This window comes from Eptesicus fuscus, chromosome 22, assembly GCF_027574615.1.
Source record: "Eptesicus fuscus isolate TK198812 chromosome 22, DD_ASM_mEF_20220401, whole genome shotgun sequence".
Lineage (NCBI taxonomy): Eukaryota > Metazoa > Chordata > Mammalia > Chiroptera > Vespertilionidae > Eptesicus > Eptesicus fuscus.
Genome location: NC_072494.1, coordinates 21,461,280 through 21,480,411, shown reverse-complemented (window position 1 = coordinate 21,480,411; position 19,132 = coordinate 21,461,280). Strand labels below are relative to the sequence as shown.

The 19,132-nt window shown below is 46.3% G+C and overlaps 1 protein-coding gene across 1 annotated transcript in view; it reads right to left on the bottom strand.

Annotated features, from left to right (window-relative positions):
* Nucleotides 1-640: 640 nt before the first annotated feature.
* The window catches only part of BRINP2 (BMP/retinoic acid inducible neural specific 2), a 42,507-nt gene continuing 24,015 nt past the window's right edge, over nt 641-19,132 (bottom strand). The window contains exons 3-7 of the mRNA XM_028152061.2: nt 18,380-18,588; nt 8,379-8,484; nt 5,616-5,852; nt 3,429-3,651; nt 641-1,814 (exon numbers count right to left, since the gene is read on the bottom strand). Coding sequence (XP_028007862.2) covers nt 698-1,814; nt 3,429-3,651; nt 5,616-5,852; nt 8,379-8,484; nt 18,380-18,588 — 1,892 coding nt within the window. The 3' untranslated portion in view covers nt 641-697. The remainder of the gene's footprint in view (nt 1,815-3,428; nt 3,652-5,615; nt 5,853-8,378; nt 8,485-18,379; nt 18,589-19,132) is intronic.

The following is a 19,132-nucleotide window of genomic DNA, read 5'->3' as shown; positions in this document are numbered from 1 at the left end:
CAAGCCCAGCCCCAAAACTGGGGTAGCCTAGGAAGCCAGGGGACCAGGGGGAGGGAGTAAGGTGAAGTGGGAGCAAGGCCACCTGCCCACCCTGAGCGTCCTCAGTTGATGTCACTTCCCCTGTTTCTTAAAGGAGCCGCCTTGGGGAGCAGTCAGCGTCCAGGAGGGCTCAGAGGAGGCAGAGTACAAAAAGTAGGAGCCATTGTGGGAATCACGAAACACCGTTGTTTCAAGAAACCTGGTTAAAAAGAATACAAAAGTGACTCCACAGAGGGGGAGCTGGAGCTCCCACCCCTCCTATTTGTCCCCTCTTGCTTCCTTGAATGATAAGAATCACTTTTAAGGATTTGTTTGTTTCATGGTTTGGCTGGTTCTTTTTCTTAATCTCTCCCTTGGCTCCTCTCTTTCAACTGCATTCATTTTGGAAAGCACCAACTTTACAGACAGGAGGCTGCTGAGTTGTAGCCTCCCCGAGGGAGCGCGTGCGTGCGTGCGCACGTGTACACGCGCACACGTGCAGGGTGAGTTGTGTGCATGTGCAGTAACTGTTTCTTTCTCTCCTGTCTGTGTCAGTCCAATCCCCGAGGTCCCATCTGCTGGGTGCAGAGTCTCAAGGGAGCACCTCGTTGGCACCAAGGTGAGTGCCTGGATGCATGGATTCCCTCCCTGTCCAGCACTGAAGTGGCCCCCCTCCTCATTAGCTACAGAGTTTGCCTGTCTCATACTCCACAGCATTTGGCAGCTTGGAATTGAAAGCCCTCAGGGAGGACTGGATCCTGCCCACCTCATTGTTGGCCAGCTTGAGCCGGTGCCGGAGCAAGCAGGAGAAAAGGTCCAGCCGGACTTTGCCAGGTGGAGAAAGCTGGTTAACCCGATCCCTAAGCTCTATGAGCTGCAAGAGGGCAGAGTCCTGGGAGCCTTGAGTGTATGGGTAATCCAACTGGAGGATTAAGTCCCGGATAGCATCTGGGTCAAAGGGCAGGCTGTAACCGAAGACCTGCAAGGTGTTGATTTTCATGTAGCCCAAGTTCTTAGAGGGATCTGTCATCTCCAGGGGCTCATAGTAGATAGTCTCATTGGAGCTGTCATCCAGGGACTTGATTCGGCTCCGTAAGTAAACATGGACTGTCTCAAAGAAGGTCTTCCACCTGTTCCCCAAGGTGATTGTCCAGTTCTGGCACTGGGCAGCCGCGTCCACGTTAGTCCTTTCCCAGTCCGGGAAGTGGGCCTCATTCACGGGCATGAACCAGCTCTCAGAGTGACTGCCTCCAAAGGGGTTGACGTAGATGGCCATGACGGGCTCCAGGGTGCTGTTCTTGGTGAGGCAGATCTGCAGGGACAGGGCCAGCATCACATGCACCAGCCCAGGCTTGTACTTGTTGCTCTTCAGGGTGAGCAGCATGCGCTTCCTCCAGGAGGGGTCAAACCAGCTGCCCAGGCGCATGTCGTTGCTGATGAAGATGGAGTGCACCTCAATGCGGCTGTCCCACTTCTGCAGCAGGTACTTCAGCTCCAGGTCCTGCAGGTCTGTCTCCAGTCCAAGAAAATTCTCAAGGGACTCAGCCACCTCTGGCCGGCAAAGCCCTTGGATCAGCACGTAGCCTGGGTTGCAGCCCCCACAGCGTGTACTGTTGTCCCGGGCACAGTGGGCACAGGCAGACCCTTCACCCAAGGCACATGGGATGGGGCCCTGGCAGGAAGATTGGTCATAGGGGCAGCTGCAGCTGTGGCTCTGCTCCAGGAAGGTGCCAGGGAAGGTGCTTTCTCCACAGTAGAGGAAGGACTGGATTCGGTTCCACCAGTAAGACAAGGACCTTTGGGAGAGGAGACAAAAATGAAGCAAGAGTCATAGGAAGCCACACACCGCCATCCTCCCTGAGGGTACCTGGACAGTGACCAGCAGATAGAGAAGACGATCAAGAAATTAAAGGCCCACGTTCTCTAAAAGATGGAAACCCTACTGTGCCACTTTGGAAAGACTGAATAGGCCCTGGGACTCAGTCTCTGACAGATCTGCCCCAGAAATATTTGACATCAACCTTGAAGTGGAAGCCGCCAAGCTCATCCCTCCCAGGTACTGCCTCACTCCCTCACTCAAAAGCCTGCAGAAGCTCTGCCCCATCTTTTGTGTCAAATCTGGTTTCCAGCCTGCTAAAGACGATCTTCTCACAGCCAGCTCTCCACTTTCCAACATCCTGCCAACTTCCTCCCCTTCTTAGTCGCTGTCCTTTGTGTTCCCTCTGCTTCTCTCACTCTTCCACCAAGAATAGAAATTTTCTAACATGGCTCCTTTTAAATTTCAGCTCTGTGATAATGCCTCCCTAAAGAGGTCTTCCATGACTTTCCTTTCAGAAGAACTGCCCGGTCACTCTGTCTCGTCACCCTGTTTCTGTGAACCCACAGCAGTGATCAGGATCAGAAATGATTGTGTTCTTTGGTGCCGGGTTGTTCACGGATGGCTTCCTTGCAGACGCCATGAGTGTAGGGACACGGTGTTATTGGCCAGCATGTTCTTAGGAGCTAGAATTGTTCCTGGTGCATGGTAAATATTTGATAATTATTTGTTGACAAAGAAATGAATTGGTCTTCAAAACCATCGCTGGCCTGCACTCCTCCTCCTCTTCCTTCTCACCTGTGCCTCAGGTCGAGTGGCACCTCTGGGTTGTTGCCAGGGCAGCTCCCTCTTCTGGAATGCCCGGCTCACATGCACCCGCCTTTCCATCTCCTCCCGTACAGCCTGGCCACTCCTCCTTCCCCATGGTGGCTTTTCTCCCTGGCCTTTGCTTCTACTAGACCATGTTTTTTATTTACACTCCATGAACATGAAACGAAGTGGCTTTAAGTGGCTGCCACATAGTTGCAATTTTTCAGTTTTTATGTTTCTGTATATTTTTTCAGTCTTCCCAAATATCCTCCATAGCTTAATCAAAGCACATGCAATGTGGACTTAATAAAAACTTGTTGAACAAATGAGTCAATGAGCAGATGAATGAGTGAGTGCCTAACATGCAGCCCCACTCTGTTCCCGAGGACATGGGACCCCAACTCTCTTTTCTCTTGTGACTCAGAGCAGTCACCTGTTCAAAATAATCCAATGTGTGTAGTTCTCATCCCAAGCAGTTAGTGTATGAGCTTTGGAAGACTTATCCAAATGGAAATAAGTGAGAATAGGAGTATTATTAGGATGGCATTTGATTCTACTATCATTTATATAAAAGTCCAATTAGCCTCTCTTTTTTTCACTCACTCACTTTAGGTACATCTCATAGTTGAGGATGACACATGAGTAGGTCAAGATAACAGGAACATCTAAAAGACCATGTGTGTAGCTCCCTATTCCTGGGTCTCCCATGTTGGGCAGAGGGTCCACTATGGCCTTAGCTGCTGGGGAGGTGCCAAGCACTGGCTCTGGGGTCTGGGGTGCTCACCGTTCCTTGGGCAGACGGAAGCGAGGCTGCCGGTGGCAGCGTTTGCAGAGGTTGAAGAGCCTGCTGACGATCCGATGCATCTTCTTGAACAACACTTTCAAGCTGGCTCCCAGCTGCTGGTAGCGGTGCTGGAGGCCGACATCCATGGCCCAGAACTGGGAGATGGCTGTGGAGTTCAGGAACCTGTCGTCAGGCAGCCTTTTCAGCAGGGCTTGGAATTCCTCTGTGGGCAAGGACACAGGCAAGGCTGAGGGGGGCCGTACACACCCCTGGAGGGGCAGGCAGGTGCTCCCTGGCCCTTCAGAGTCACTGCATACAGAAGGAGGCTTCGCAGCCACTCTCCCAGGCACTTTATTTATGTATTTTTCAATAGCTTTATAGAGAAATAATTAATATACCATAAAATGTGGCTTCAGGATTCTTTCCCATCCTTCCTGTCCTTAATATGCTTCTCAATTTCAAGACAGATCTCTGTCATCCCCAAGGGACCAATGACCTTGGGACACATCTCTTTTCCCCTTTCTACTTCCTTGTAAGTCATTCAGGCCAATCTTCAAAGACACCACAACACCCTTATGGAAAATGTGGCACTCTTAAGGGTGAACAGCATTTTAAGCTGGCTCCCAGCTGCTGGTAGCAGTGCTGGAGGCCGGTGTCCATGGCCCAGAACTGACTGGCCAATGGGGACACAGAGAGGATAGAGCACCAGCTGAGAAATCTTACTGAAAGCCTTTCAGTCTCTGAGATCAGCCACCCTCTCCCTATCCTTTTTTTTTACTCTAGGATATACTTCCTTTTTTCGAGCTTCCAGTCTTGGTCAGATACCCATTCTTTCCTGTAGCTAATCCAGAAGCAATGTGCTTTCTGGTTCTCAGCTCCTACTGCCAGTCTGAGATGTTCTCTGGGCTTCCTGGTCACAACATGCTTTCTGAATTCATGCTCAGAGATCTGCCCACATCTGCTTTAATGGGACCTGCAGCCACCAGTCTCCTGATGGAGATCCAGAGAGTCCTCGTTTACTCAGCAGCAGCAATTCATGGCGGTGAAAGCTCAAAGTCTTTTCCTGCACACTTAAAAGTTACAGAACAAATATCCCCAGTATCCCATAACAGCTGGGGTTGGAGGACTGGGATGGGATGTACTTCTTAGCTGCTAAATGCCTTGCCTAGAATTCAGAATGACAGGGGCCTCAGCTCATTCTGACTTCTCAAGCATCTGGTTCTGCATCCCCCGCAGAGAACTGGAGAATCACTCCTGTAGTGAAACTTATAACTATCATGTGCATTGTTCTGTTAAATAAAACATTTAAGTATACAAAGGGGTATGGAGAATAGCAGGATAAATTCCCATGTGCCCACTAGCTAGCATTTGGCCCTTTGCCTTATTGGTTTCAGATTTTTTTTTAAGGAAGTAAGACAAAGCAAATATACTTGAAGACCCCAAACTTCCCCACTTCTCCATCAAGATGTGGGCACTCTCTTGTATGTTTTCTCTATCATTATCACATAGATGCTGGAAGTCTGAGATTGGAGTTGCAGTATGGCCAGGTTCTAGTTAAAGCCCTCTTCAGGGCTGCAGATGGCTGACTTCTCACCGTGTCCTCACATGGTGAAAGGGTTAGAAATCTCTCTGGGTCTCCTTTATAAGGGCACTAATCCCATTTGTGACCTAATCACTCCTCAAAGTCCCACCTCCTAATACCATCACTGAGTGCATTAGATTTTCAACATATGAATTTTGGGGGACACAGACTATAACACAGAACAAGGATGCAAAACCAAGTCTTACAGAATCTAGGTCTCCAGGTTACATTGATATTAGTTATACATAGCATATCTGGCTCTCCTAGAACTTTTCTATTCACTTGACTCATTCAGCAAACATTTATTGTGCACCTTACGTGCAGGCACTGTTCTAGGCACCGTGGAACCTATAGCATACAAAACAGACAGAGCCTATGCCTCCCTTAATTTCATTAGCTTACTAAGTCCTTCAAACACATCTCTTTGGTACGTAGTATGTCCATTTGCATGTAGAACAGAAAGAAATGATTTGAGACTCAGAGTGCTGATAGAACCTGCTTGAAGTGGCTGAGCCAGGATCTGCGTAGAGTTCCCATGATCTTGCCCCGCACCTACAGCCACCTCCCATTGACAGGAAGGACGCCTGGGACTGGTGATTGCTCACCTGACTCCTCAAACTGCCGGTTATGATTGGCCCAGGAGTCCTGGATCTGCAGCAGGCTGTCCTCCATGGCCTGGATGTCAGCATCAGGACAGTTGCACTCGGGGAAGGTAGGACTGCATTGGCACCAGCAGTCATTCTCCTTGCAGATGAGCTCGCCCTCAGAGCTGCATGTAATGTAGCTCAGCGCTGCAGCCACGAAGCGCTCACGCAGGTACTCAGGCAGCAGCACCTGCAGGCCTAGGGAAAGGACATGCCAGGAAATCGCCAGGCGGAACCAGTGGGGCTCAGTTCCCCTCACCCCAGGCTGCAGGAGCCCCAGCTGGGGTTCTGCTGCCTTGTGCATCCTGGGCCCAATAACGGTCACCCCAGGGCCTGATCCTGCTGAGCTGGTTGGGAGAGAGGGTTGCCGCTGCCCCAGTGACAGATGGGGGAGGATCTGAAAATGCAAATGAGGATCATCAAAGCCCAAGGCTTAGTCGAACCCCTTATATCAGCCAAATTGAGAGCGTGCACATCATATGAACGGGCTTATTGGCTACCCATCAGCATTTCTAGGATGGAAACAGGAAGATGTTTCAGATAAAAGAAGAGCTTACAGCTCTCATGGGGGAGGAATCAAGCCTTGATGGGCTTTTTGCTTTGTCTCTGATAACCATCCTGTTTCTAGCTTCACTGAGATTAGCAGCAGGCATCCTAGGATGTTACTGAATGCTGATCCTCCTGGGCCTCCCACCCCAGCACCAGTGACGGAGGAGGTTGCCCTGGTTAGGAGGCAGGAACAGGTATTGTGGGTATATAGTGGCCAGGCACTACCCCAAGTACTTTCCATATACAATTGCAAATAACAGTTGTGGTCAAACTAAGCCTCTTAGAAGTGAGGAAATCCAAGCCCAGTGACTACGGTGACCGGCCCAGCTCACAGTACTAATAAGGTCTGCTTGGTGTCAGACCCTGCCCTTGTCCCACCAGGACTGGCTGCCCCATCGCAATGTAATTTCACTTTTGAGGAGATTTGAAAATAGGATGGTGGTAAATACCCAAGATCAGTCAGGCCTGGATACATGCAAATGGCTCTCAGCGCTCGCTCTTCTAATTAGCATCTTCTGATCTAGGCTGTAACGCTTCAGTTTCCCCACCCATCAGTGGTGGGTATTTGTCTACCAGTAAGTAGAAGAAGATACCCCTAGTTGGTTTCAAGCCACACAGAGTGGCTGTTGAAAGCATATTAAGGGATGAATGAGGGACAGACATGCCTTGGGACACAGCCTGAGCTTGTTCAAGATCAGACCTGCAGGAGACTCCCCTGCTAGGGACACTATGAGATCCTGTGTCAGGAGCGTGAGGGACATGGGGACTTCTGTATATAATGCACCCCCTTTTCTCAAATGTCTGCCAGCTGTTTATTTTCACACCCTTGACCTTGTCCTTGGCAGGAAATCAGAGAGCCCAAAGTATGTATCCCAGTCTCAGCAAATCAAAATATGTTAGAATTGCAGCCGCAGTGGATGTTTGGTGTTCTTGTCTGAGGCCTCCCTCCCATTCTGAACTGCTCCTGAATTTTCCTTTCTTGATGTTGTGCCTGCAGGGGCCTTAGAACCGCCCTCCCCACACTCCCTGTCCATAGGCATGCTCTCAACACCCACCCCTCTGCAAGTCCATTCCTTTCACCTCCCCTATCACCTCCCTCTGCCTCACCATAACTGCTATAAAATAAGTGCCCGGAGCAATGTCTGCATGAGTGATGGGCTATAAAATTAAATGGCATAAACTATTCCAAATGAACCACCAGACATTCTGAACTTCCCTCATTGCTAATTTCCAGACACCAACCCAGCCCACCCAGGGACGTAGGAGAAGAGGGATGCTAACTGCCTTAGGTGCCTCTAAATAAAGGAGTCTTTTACTCCTCTTTATTATCTATTCCTTGATTCCTAAAGCATTTATGGGTTGCATCCGACTTAGGTTGCCTGGAATTTGTAATCATAGATCCTGGGTGAGGGCTATTGATTTTATAATACAGAGACAATAATATCTTAAGCAGAGTCCAATTCAGTTAGGCCTTAAGAAAAATGAACTTTTCCTACTACCAAACAGCTCTGTCTGACTCAGTTTGCATGCCTGGGGGACAGACAGCAGGAGTGGGGCCGCCCCATCTCCAGCCTCCTGACCTAGTGGAGTTTTCCTTTCCTCTGGCTTTCCAGTTTTCCTGCTTGCTGCTCTATCTTCAGTCCAGGATCCCATTCCTCTCACACTGTCCTCCTAGCTTTGATCTCCCATGGAAGATTGCCGACTAATAATAGAAAGCAGGGCACTACTTTCAGGGTAACCAGTGGTCCAACAGTTTGTATAGTTCTTAATTGAGCTAGAGATGGTGGCCCCATAACCATTCTGCAAAGGCCAGCTGTTTCCAATGTGTTCTCAAGACAAAGCAGAGGGTTCTTTGGGCAACAAAGGAGATCACTGAACTAGGTCAAGGCATATAAAGATGGATGCATTGTTGCTGTAGGACAGTGACAGTGTTTTTGGATTTGGGGTGTCAAGTGGCATTGGTCTTAGGTGTGGGGCAAATCATGTCAGAAGTTTTCTTAAATGAATGATGGAAAGTTGGAAAGTTGTTAACCACCAGTCCCAGAACTCTCGGTCATTCTTGTCTTAAAAGGGGTTGAGTAAATGGGTGGGGTCGCAGGACTTTTCCCTGCTCCCTGGGGATCCACGTGTTTTACCAGCTGTGAGGAGTGTGAACACCATCTCTGTGCAGCTTACCGAGTAACTGCACTCTGTTCTCCGGACTTTGCACCAGGACTGAGCTGACCGAGTCCAGATTGTCGTAGTTGCTGCAGCCCAGAGGGCCGGTCCTGGTCTCCGTGACCTAGAGCAGGAAGGGCAGAGCGTGGGTTTACATAACAAGGGGAGACTCTCCCTTTGCCCTTCTCTCTCCAGTCACCCATCTCAGGCTCTGTGTCCTGTCCTGACCAGCCAAAGGAATGGCATGTGTTCCCCACCCCCAGAGCATAACCCCACTTTTCTTCCTCGTCCTAAGATAGTGACTATCTGTGGGGCATGGCTGGAAGCAACAGTTCTACATAGGGGCAGTCCTTCAGAGGGAGCCAGAAAGAATTTGTGTCGGGGAAGAGAAAATTCAACGTAGGCAGAGGAAGCTGCACCTTTAAGCTGGACCCTCCCCTCCCTGGAGGGAGACAGGAGACCAGATGTGGATGCCGTCAGCCTTCTGGTGAGCCCAGATGCAGCCAATCACTGTGGTGCTGCCAGGCTTGACGGATCCCTAAGATGAAAAGCACTAGAGAAATATGAATTATGAGTATTATTATTAGTATTAAACATTTAAGTCCCACCTCGGCACTGAGAAGTCCTTAGAGAAAATCAGCCATGGGCTTACTGCATATTTTACTAAGTATATTAAATATACATAAAGTCTTATAGCCATGTAATATTCCAAAACATCAGAGTCATTTTAAAATATCATAAAGTTGGCCTATCAGTTTTTTCCTGATGTTTAAAGTATAAGATAAAAAATGAGGAGCTTTAAATGCACTGAAATAATTATGTAATAAGAACGATGGGGACCTGAGGCCCTTTCTTCTCAGGATCTTTGAAGGCTTTTCCCACAATCAATCAACCAATGAACTAGTATTTATTGAGCAGCCACCATTTCAATTCCATGCAGTTCATCAAATATTCATAGTGTGCCTTTCCCAAAGTTCTTCCACGAAGTCTGCTCTGATACCTCTCATCCCCTCTCGGAGCTCTGGGCACCTCTGCTCAGCAACAGGCAGGCAGGCCACCCTATTCCATCCTTTGCTGCGAATATTTCATAATGTCTGGGTCCTCCACACACGAAAGGTTCCACAAAGTAAGCTCATATTGTCAGCAGCTGTTAAACACAGTGCCTGGCACATACCAGGTATTCAGTAAATTAGAGAATTTATGAGTGATAGGTTTCAGGCTTTAAGGGGAGGAGGGGTGAGCACAAAGATATATGCATTATATATACTATATTGTCCAAGAGATTACAATCAACTTCCCTCCTCCAAGTCCTCATCTATACCTGTAGTGGGAGAGGGGTAGGTACATATACAACTGACTGATACACATTCAAGTCTAGCAGAAGCAGTGTGTCATGGCTACTGAGGAAGGTATAGTTCTAAACAAAGAGAAAACAAGGGAAGAAGTAGCAGAGAAGACACCAACCGAGTTGGTTCTTAAAGCTAAGTAGAAAGTGGACATGAAGAGAAGGGAGGAAAAGGTACTCTGAGAAAAAGAAGGGGCAAGTGAGAGCTGGTATGATAATGACTTGAAATGCAGTGGTGTGAGAGACAGGAGAAATATTTGTAACTTAAAGTAGTCAAAGAAGGCTTCATGAAGGAGGTGAGCCAGATGCAGACATTGGTCTTGAAGGATGAGTAGGAGTGGGATGGAATGGAGATGGAATTGAGAGAAAAGGATATACTTGCAAAGACCAAGAGGCAATAATAGACACAGTAAATGAATGGGACACAAGACCATGACAAGGGTAGAAACAACAGTTTTCCAAGTTCATCCTCTAATATCATTCTTTTTCACCTTCACAGCAACTCTGTGAGATGAATCTCACTACTATCACTCTCCAAAGGAGGACCCCAAGGTTCCACACTGTTGAATAGCCCAATCAGGATTTTAACCCTTGAGTCCCCTGACTCCACTTTGGTGCCCCTGTGTCTCCTGTGAGGGCATGTCAACAGACTGCAGAAAATAAAGTTAAATCCCTTTAGATTACATCAATCTTAAAAACAATTACTTTAAACAGCATATTTTAGTGATCTACCTTCTCCTCCCAGTGTGAACCTGAGGCAAAACAAATTGTATAGCCTTGAGATTGTAGGACCCTTATATTATAAATGAGGAAGCCAAGACCAGTGAGCTTAAATGACTTATTCAAGGTAACACAGCTAGTCACCTGCTGGGCTAGGATTCATCCAACTTAATCATTCATTCACTTATTTTTTTCATTTGACAAATATTCAAGGAGCAATCAGAACTCACAGTGTGTAAGCCCCAATCACTGCCACAAGGATGCACAGACAAGTGGAAACATGTTTCCATAATCCACAAGTTCTGGCTGTTATACATGGGCCTGTGTCCCCTAGTAGGTGGGCATTAAGGGCTGAGTTGAGTGAGTGAGTGAGTGAGTGAGTGAGTGAGTGAATGAGTGGTGAGTTGCCAGACTGAAGTAGAAGGCTGAGCATTGCCTTATATCAAGTGAAATCTTCTTTATCTATATGGTATGAAAATCTCTGTAAGAAGAGTCATGGCTAAGGACTAGCTCACCTGTTCTGGAGAAGCCTGCCCCTAGTGGAATGGCTTGGGTTGAAGGGCTGGGTGGGATGGTGGGCATGGTATTTGGAAGACCTACTGGTTCCCAACACCAGGCAAGCTGGCACCACATGGTCACATAGTTCTGCACTGGATTTGCCATTTACCCACCGCTGAGCTGGTCCACTCACCAGCATCAGGTCTAGGCAGAGAGGAAACTACACACTTTATATAGGAACAGGATGACTCCCAAGGAGGAAAACCTGGAACAGCCACCTTCCTGTCCTTAGTCCCACCAGTAAGTCTTCCTCCCTACCACCCATCCACCTGCCTTCCCACCATCCTATTAGCATTGTGGGCTGCCTCGGATGGTCTTTCTGACATTTATTTTGCTATTACCAAAGGAAATTTCCATAGAGGACAATCAGCTAGGTAATTTATTGAGCAAGTGTGAGTAGCTTCACTTTATTAATTGTGGCACAAGGATAGGAATGAGGAAGTGACAATGACCATGATCTTCAAGCTTATTTCCTGTTAGAGGGAATGATCTAGGCCTGATCTCCAAGAGGGAGGAAGGCTCACTATGATTTTACTAGATCCCAAAGTCACTGCTCTTCTCACTGCTATTCTGCTCTGAGTCACTTCTGTCCTCCCTAGACAAGTGAGGAGGAGAGAGGGCATTGGAGAGGGTGCTCTTGCAGACAGTGCCTGAGCATGGACTTGATAAGCAGTATGGTCCCACCCCTTCCCCCAGTGATGGAGTCCCAGAGTCTCTGCAGGGTTGGTCCAGAGAGCCCTGTGCCTCTATCTGTAGAAGAGGCAGGCAGCTCCAGCAGGTTATACAGAGGTAATGGAAAGTGCAGTTCACTCAGGCGCACACGTTCAAAGAGTGTCTCAGATAAGCTTTCAGAAAGGGGAAATAATTGTGTGCTAATTGGTCTGTTGACAGAGACCAGCCTGCCATCAGACGCCCTGATGGATCTCTGGTTCATTAGCACATCCAGCTTTCCATATTTACCAGACCAAGCGAGCCCTCATTCTAACTGCCTACTCTCCTCCCCTTGCCCTTCACTTCCGGCTGCTCTTGTCCTACCTGATGGGACACCTGCCGAGCTGAGAGCGAGTAAAATGGGCTTCTAATTGTGAGCAGTGGGGCTGCTTGGGAGAGCAAGGCCGATGCCAACTGTGCCAAAAAGATCTGCAAACTGAATCGAAGGCTGCTGCCGTGAACAATTTGAACAAAGCCCTCCTAGGATGCTTTGTGAGAACCACTTCCTTTTGCCATCTCGAGATCCTCCTGAACTTGGTGTGGGCTCTGGAGCATCTCAAGCTACTCCCCCCCTGCCCCCCCGCCAAGTTCTTCCTCAGCCTTCCATTAAAATGAGAGTGAGTTGCAACTGAGGAACAGGCCCCCTCCCCTTCTTCATGCCTCTGATCCCGTCCCAACACTTATGGGCAGGATGGATATGTAGTCAGCCCTTTATAGTTTATAAAGTGTTTTCATGAGAACTATATCATTTGGTGTCACTCCAGCTAAGAATCAGGGGCAACATTCACAATATTTGTGGCAGGAAGGATAGAGTATGCCAAAGTAGGGTTCTGGAAGCCTCCTGAGGTGCATTAGCCCTTTGGTTACTACGGGGGCGGGGGTGGGCATCTGGAGGGTGAGATGGTTAGGGTGGCACACAGGGGATTGTGGTGAAGATCGTTTATCAGCCAGGATGGAAGTGTTTTAATATTTTAGTAACTATGTAGCTATAGCAACTGAATATAAGCCTGGGTATGAGTAAGTCAAATCATTGGCAACTCCATGTTAGGGAGCTCAGTGACTCTTCAAGGTCATAGAGATAGGAAGCTTCTAAGCTGAAACCTAATCCCAAATCTTCTCACTTGAGTAAGTTTGTTTCTCACTAAAACATGCAGCCCACTGTCACATGTCGAGCATTTGATTGCATGCCTCACTACGCCAGATACTGTGAAGGGACCCAGAACTGTATGCACTCCGCAGTCCCACCACTGTAAGCCATTTTGTCATGATGGGTGTGGGAGACAGAGATGCGCATGTAAACAGCTGTAGTATAACGTGCCACGCCCAATAATAGAGGTGTGTGCTGATCAGGGTCCACCTTGCTCTCAGAGGAACATGTTGGATAATCAAACGAGACCACCATCCTTGGAAGCCTGTTTTTGGAACATCTCCATTCACACATAAAATGTGAGATGATTATTCAGCTTCCACTGGGCTGACTGGCCTGAAGTTTTTCTGTTGAGGAGCACAATGGATTCTCCCATGGAATGTAATTCAGAGAACCATGAGAAAACAGATCATACAGTGTTTTTCTCCCATCTTCCCTCCTCCAAGTCCTCATCTTTACATAACTTAGTGATGTCTAGAGACCTACGTGACCTCTCCAAGGTTACTGCTAAACTAAGGAGCAAAGGGAGGTGTTGGCATCCCTTCCCCTGGTTCTGCTCACCTTAAAGGGTTGACCTGCCCATTTTTGTCCTGACTTAAAAGTGTTCCACCAGAGACCATTACTCAATACCTAAAATGTGGCCAGCTCTGTACTCTTACTGGGAACCAGAGATGAGTAAGATCCAGTCCCTTCCACAAGGACCTTATAATCTCAGATGTTAGCTAGCAATTGTAGTTCAACTGATAAGCACCATAGAAGAGGCATGTGCTTAAAACACTGAAGAGGGGCATTTATCTACCTTTTGAGTCAGGAAAGGCCTCATAAACGAGTTACCTTTTTGAGCTGATCAAAGAAGGGTGAGGAAGAGCCACTCAGGTGAACAGACAAGCTTTGTAAACAAACCAAATAGCAGATACCAGGGGACAAGCTTTGTAAACAAACCAAATAGCAGATACCAGGGGAGGAGATATAGAACATGGTATATTTGAATAAAGACTGGTAATTAGATAGGATTGGTTTCACGGTATAAACGGTAAGTGAATGGCTGGGGGAGAACAGGGGTCCAGAAGAATGTAAAAGGATGGTTTGGAGATGAAACTAAAAAGACAGTGGGGATAGCACTTCAATGGACTTATAGTTTTGTTAAGAAGAAGAGGAATTATCCCTTTTCAACCTCCAGTTGTGCTATTGCTCGTGCTTTCTATAGATTTTCTTATTTGATCTTCACAGAAATCCTTCAAGGTAGAAGTTATTCTAATTGTTCAACAATTTTAGGATGAGCAAACTGAGGTTCAGAGAAGTTTTGTAACTTGTTCAAGGCCTGGCAGACTCTTGGGCTCCAGCCTGTGTTTTTTCCATTGACTTACAATGCAACCCTGGCTGGGGTACAGTGGTTTGGGCTCTGTTCCATGAAGGAATTTAAGCAAGGGGATGATATTATTTGATGATTTTCATTCCTGTAAGAAGTATAGAGGGTGAATCAGGAAGAACAGCTGAGAATAAAGTCAGGAAGACTAGTTAAAAGGATAATGCAAAGAAGATCAGATAAGAGTTGATGAGATCCTGAATGAATAGAATGACAATGGACATGAACAGGAGGCAAAGGGCAAATGAATATGTGTAAGGGGGCAATTATGGATGATGAATGAAGGAATATATGTCAAGAAAGTGGGAATGATGCTATGAAGGGGTTTTAAAAGTGAAAAGTTGGTCAAGTCAAAGGATAAGAAGGAACATTAATGGGATCTTTGAGTTGTTGATCCTGGTCTATTTTTAATTTCTGGATAAGACCAATTCTTCTCTAACTTGGACACAGCCTAGGACTAAAAAGGGAGAGAGGCTTCTATACAGTTCTATGTTCCTAGTAAAACCCACTCCATGCTACTGATAGTTTTCTTTCATCATTTTAAGCTGCCTGAGACATTAGCCTCCCAAATGTACCTGACATCCCTGCCAACTTCAGTCATCCTCTTCTCTCAGACTCAGTCCAGACACTGTCCATTCCTAATCTAACCCCTTCCATCGTGCCCTTAGAAATCATCAGTCCTCAGCAAGATCCCCTATAGCCTCAACCTCTTCTCAAGAGTCCTCCTCACCTTTTGCACTAGCCACAGTCCAGCAGATCCCGAATACACAACTGGGAAGTCTTCTCTAGTAGTGGCTGTCTGCTTTCCCATACCTCACTCTCCTGGATGTGGAAATCAGATGAGTCTGCCATTATGATATCCTGAACCTGCTTCTCTTTCCTCTCTAAATGACCTCTGGCTGCTTGGAAGCTAGGACCATCAGGACTCTGTCACCCACTACTCCCCCTTGTTGCAGTCTATTTTCCCTGTTATTCACTTTCACTCATTGAGGATTTTCATCATTAAGCTTGCTTACCACCATCATTCTTACCATAATCACATCTGTATCCTTCCTATTGACTTCAGCACCCATGACGATGACCCTTCTTTAATCCCCTGACCTCTCAGTTCCCTGGCCTCCTCACCTCACCTCTTCATCTTGTCTTCCAACCCCATCTTAGCTACCCACACCCATGGCCATACCCCAGAACCTGAATTTTTAGTATCTTCACTCCCTCTATAACTTCAATATTAAGCATCACACATTTGTGCTTCCTCTAGTCTTTTTCCTCTAACAAGTCATCAAATTACCTAATGTCAACAATAATTTAAACATAAATGTAGAAGAACCCTACTTAGAGTTCCAAGTTTTTGACCTGACCACTTTTTCACTTCCTGTCACTTCTTAATGCTTTCACATCCCTTGGTCCCTCACTATACCCACTCCTTTTTATACTCAGGTCCCTTTCATATTTTTTTCATCTTGCACATGCACGTGTGCACACACACACACACACCTTGGTTAAATCCAACTCTTCATCTATTCTATGCCTGGCTAAATATGAAGTGCTGAATGTAGCTGATAAAACACAAAACTCTGCTGAAAGGTTTCATGTTATAACTATTACCATGAGTCTCAAATGGGCATCCAGTGCTGCCCAACAACCCACTACATTTATCTCATCAACTGACATACCTAATTCCCACTCTCTGAAAAGACCATTTCATGCTTTTTTTTCTCAACAATTCCTTTTCCTTTTAGCCAAGAACTTTGTTTCTTGTTTCATGGAGGAAATGAAATCAATCAGGCCAGAACTGCTGCATCCCTCCCTACCGCCCCCTTTCTGCCATCCCACTGCATTTGTCCTTGAGTACTCTGTATTGCCCACAAAGGATGGAGTGAGTGTTCATGCTCCTATGTGAGACCTACCCATCCATCCATGCATGGAATATCAACTTCTCTCATCTACTCAATCGCTTTTGCAATCATCTTATCTCTTTTTCCATCATCACTTTCTCCCTCTCTACTGACTCATTTCAATCAACATACCAACATTCCAGAATATCTCTCATCTGAAAAACAAAAACACAACCTCCCTTGATCCCATATCACTCTCTACCTAGCGTCCATTTTTCTGTTTGCCTTTATAGCAATTCTCAATCTCACTGCTCAACAGCATTTAGCACAGTTGCCTGCTGCTTCTGTGACACGCTTTCTTCCTATGGCTTTATGATCTGACTGGTTCTTTCTGCTTTGTCTCACCCTCCTTTGTCAGATCCTCTGCCTCTTTCCCATTTCTGAATATTGATGTGCTTCAGAGATCAGCCTCAGGGCCACTTTATCAGTTATATTCACTCCTGGAGTGATCGCATCTCATTCTTTCCCCTAGGTTTTAATACCTAGGTTTAAATATATGCATGTGTATATATTTGTATGTCACATTTATATATCCAATCATGATCTTTCTTTTGAAATCCTGGTGTTCATATCCAACTGCCTGTTAGATATCTCTACTTGGATGTCTAATAGAAATATCAAGTTCAATATGTTAAAAACCAAACTCTTGATTCACGCCTTTCAGATCTGCACCTCCCCCAGGGTGATCCTTTTTTAGCAAATGGAATCGCTGTTCATCCAGTTGCTCAGGCCAAAAATCTTGCTGTTAATCTGAATTTCTTTCTTCAAATTCATGAGTAGTCCTATAGGCTCTATCTTCAAAACACATTCTAAATCTTCCAACTTCTCACTGCTTATTTATAGCCAGCTATGTCCAAGCAAGCTACCATGATTTCTCACCTCCACCATTACAACAGTCACTAATCAGTAATGCTCATGATCGTGTGTCTACAACCACTTGTGCCATCTCCCACATCACCCCTCTTTGACTCCACCTCATATGGTATTCCACCAAGAACACTCCCACTTTAGGGCAATTGCATTTGCTCTTCCCTCCATCTAGAATGCTATCTCTCAAGATGCCCATATGGCTTACTCCATCACCTCATTCAAATGTCTGCTTAAATAACATTCCCTAAAGCACCAGGTCTCCATTATCCTTATCCTCTTTTCCCTGGTTTCATTTGTTCATATCAATAATCCCACTTGACATGGCATATTTATTTAATTATGTCTCTACTACTAGAATTTGTGCTTCATGAGATCATGGACTTAATATGTTTTGTTCACTCTTGGATTCTCAGTATCCAGAAGAGTGACTGACACATAGTAGGTGTTCAAAATATTGAATAATAAATTTAAAAACGGGACTTCTTATGAATTTTGGGTAGGATAAAGGCAGGGTATAAGATGAGACTGACCCTTATTTGCCACCCTAATTTTATATTTTGAATTTTAAAAATCCAGTATTCTCAAGTATTATCACTAATCTTCTCTTCTCTAAAACAAAATGAACTTTCCTAGAACTCTGCTAGATGTAAGTAGAGATAGTGGGATGGATGTTATAGTTACTAAGTTACAGTAATATTGATCTTTTCCAAACACATATGGTCATATCGCTCCTCTGCTTCAAACTCTCTGGTTGTCTTCCATTGTACTTTGAAGTTCTCTATCATGGCCATGTAATCTGACTCCAGCCTACTTCTGAACCTCATCTTGTACCAGCACCTTTCTTGTTCACCTCACTATAGTCACAGCAGTCTTCTCTGTGTTCCACCAAAGCACCAAGCTGGTTCCTGCCTCAGGGCCTCAGCACTTACTGTTCCCTCTGCCTGAACACTGTTCCCTCTGATCTGTATATAGTTGGGTTGGCTTCTTTTCATTCAGATCTCAGCCTCCACATATAGACCAAAGGTGTCCTCCCGTGACCAATATGCTGAATATTATCTGCTCCGTTCTCTCATCCCAGAAAATCTTTGCCTTATGACTCCGTCTTTTAATTTTATCATTATCTGAAATTACTTTGCTGATATTTAATTGTTTATCATCTCTATCCCCTACTATAATGTAACCTTGGGGGAGCAGGGACCTTGTCTCCCTTTCTCTATAGTCCCTCAGCTGAAGTCAGCCTCAGAGCAGATCTACATGAGTGTTTGCGGCAGAATGAAGACCTGGAGCATGTTTAGGCCTGACTGTACTTCTGTGAGAAAACTTCCTTCCCCCTCAATCGGTCAGGCCTGGTAGACATGGAGTTGGTTAAGACTCTAGCCTCCCCAGTGCCTCTCAGACTGTTACCTTGATGGCCCCTGTGGCTATCTGGATATGGTGCAGCCGCCGCAGGGTGCTCTCTCTGTCGATGAAGTAGGAGGCTGCCAGCTGATGCAGGGTCTCCAGGGACACAGCTGAGCTGTTCCCACTGCCACCAACTGTAGGGGCACTTCCTGCTGCTTCTGTCTTTCGGCTCAGTTTCCGCTTGTCCACAAAAATGGTCAGGGACTCTTCTCCTATAGCAAACAACATGGGTTCATTGATGAGGCCTTCTGCTCCCTCCTCCCCTACCAATAAGAACGTGAAATGTTTGGCCAGAATAGATGGAGCTAAGAAGGAGCCTCATCTCCTGCAGACGGCCTCTTCCCCATCCCTTACCATATTTAGAAAAATCTCAACAGACTGTGTCATAGGACAACAGACATCACACCTGAGAGGCCCTCCTTCCTTTCCTTAGTTCCGTATGTCTCCCCAAAGCTCCCTCTTGTCATCCAGCTTATCCATTTAACATCCTCTTTTGATCTCTATCTCAGGCATCTACCTAAGGATATAAAATTCTTCCTCTTAAGTTGTTTATGAGAAGTTGGCATGGATATTTATAATCCCTCCAAAAGGGCAGAAGCCTTGAAGTTTAAGGTGCCCTTTCCCCTCAAACACTGAACACCTACCACATGCAGCAGCTGGCCTGACCCATCAGAGAGCTCTTTTTTGTCCATCAGACAGTGAGCTAAATGTTATAATAAATCCTGTTTTCTTCTGCCAGGGCAGAGAGAACTCTGC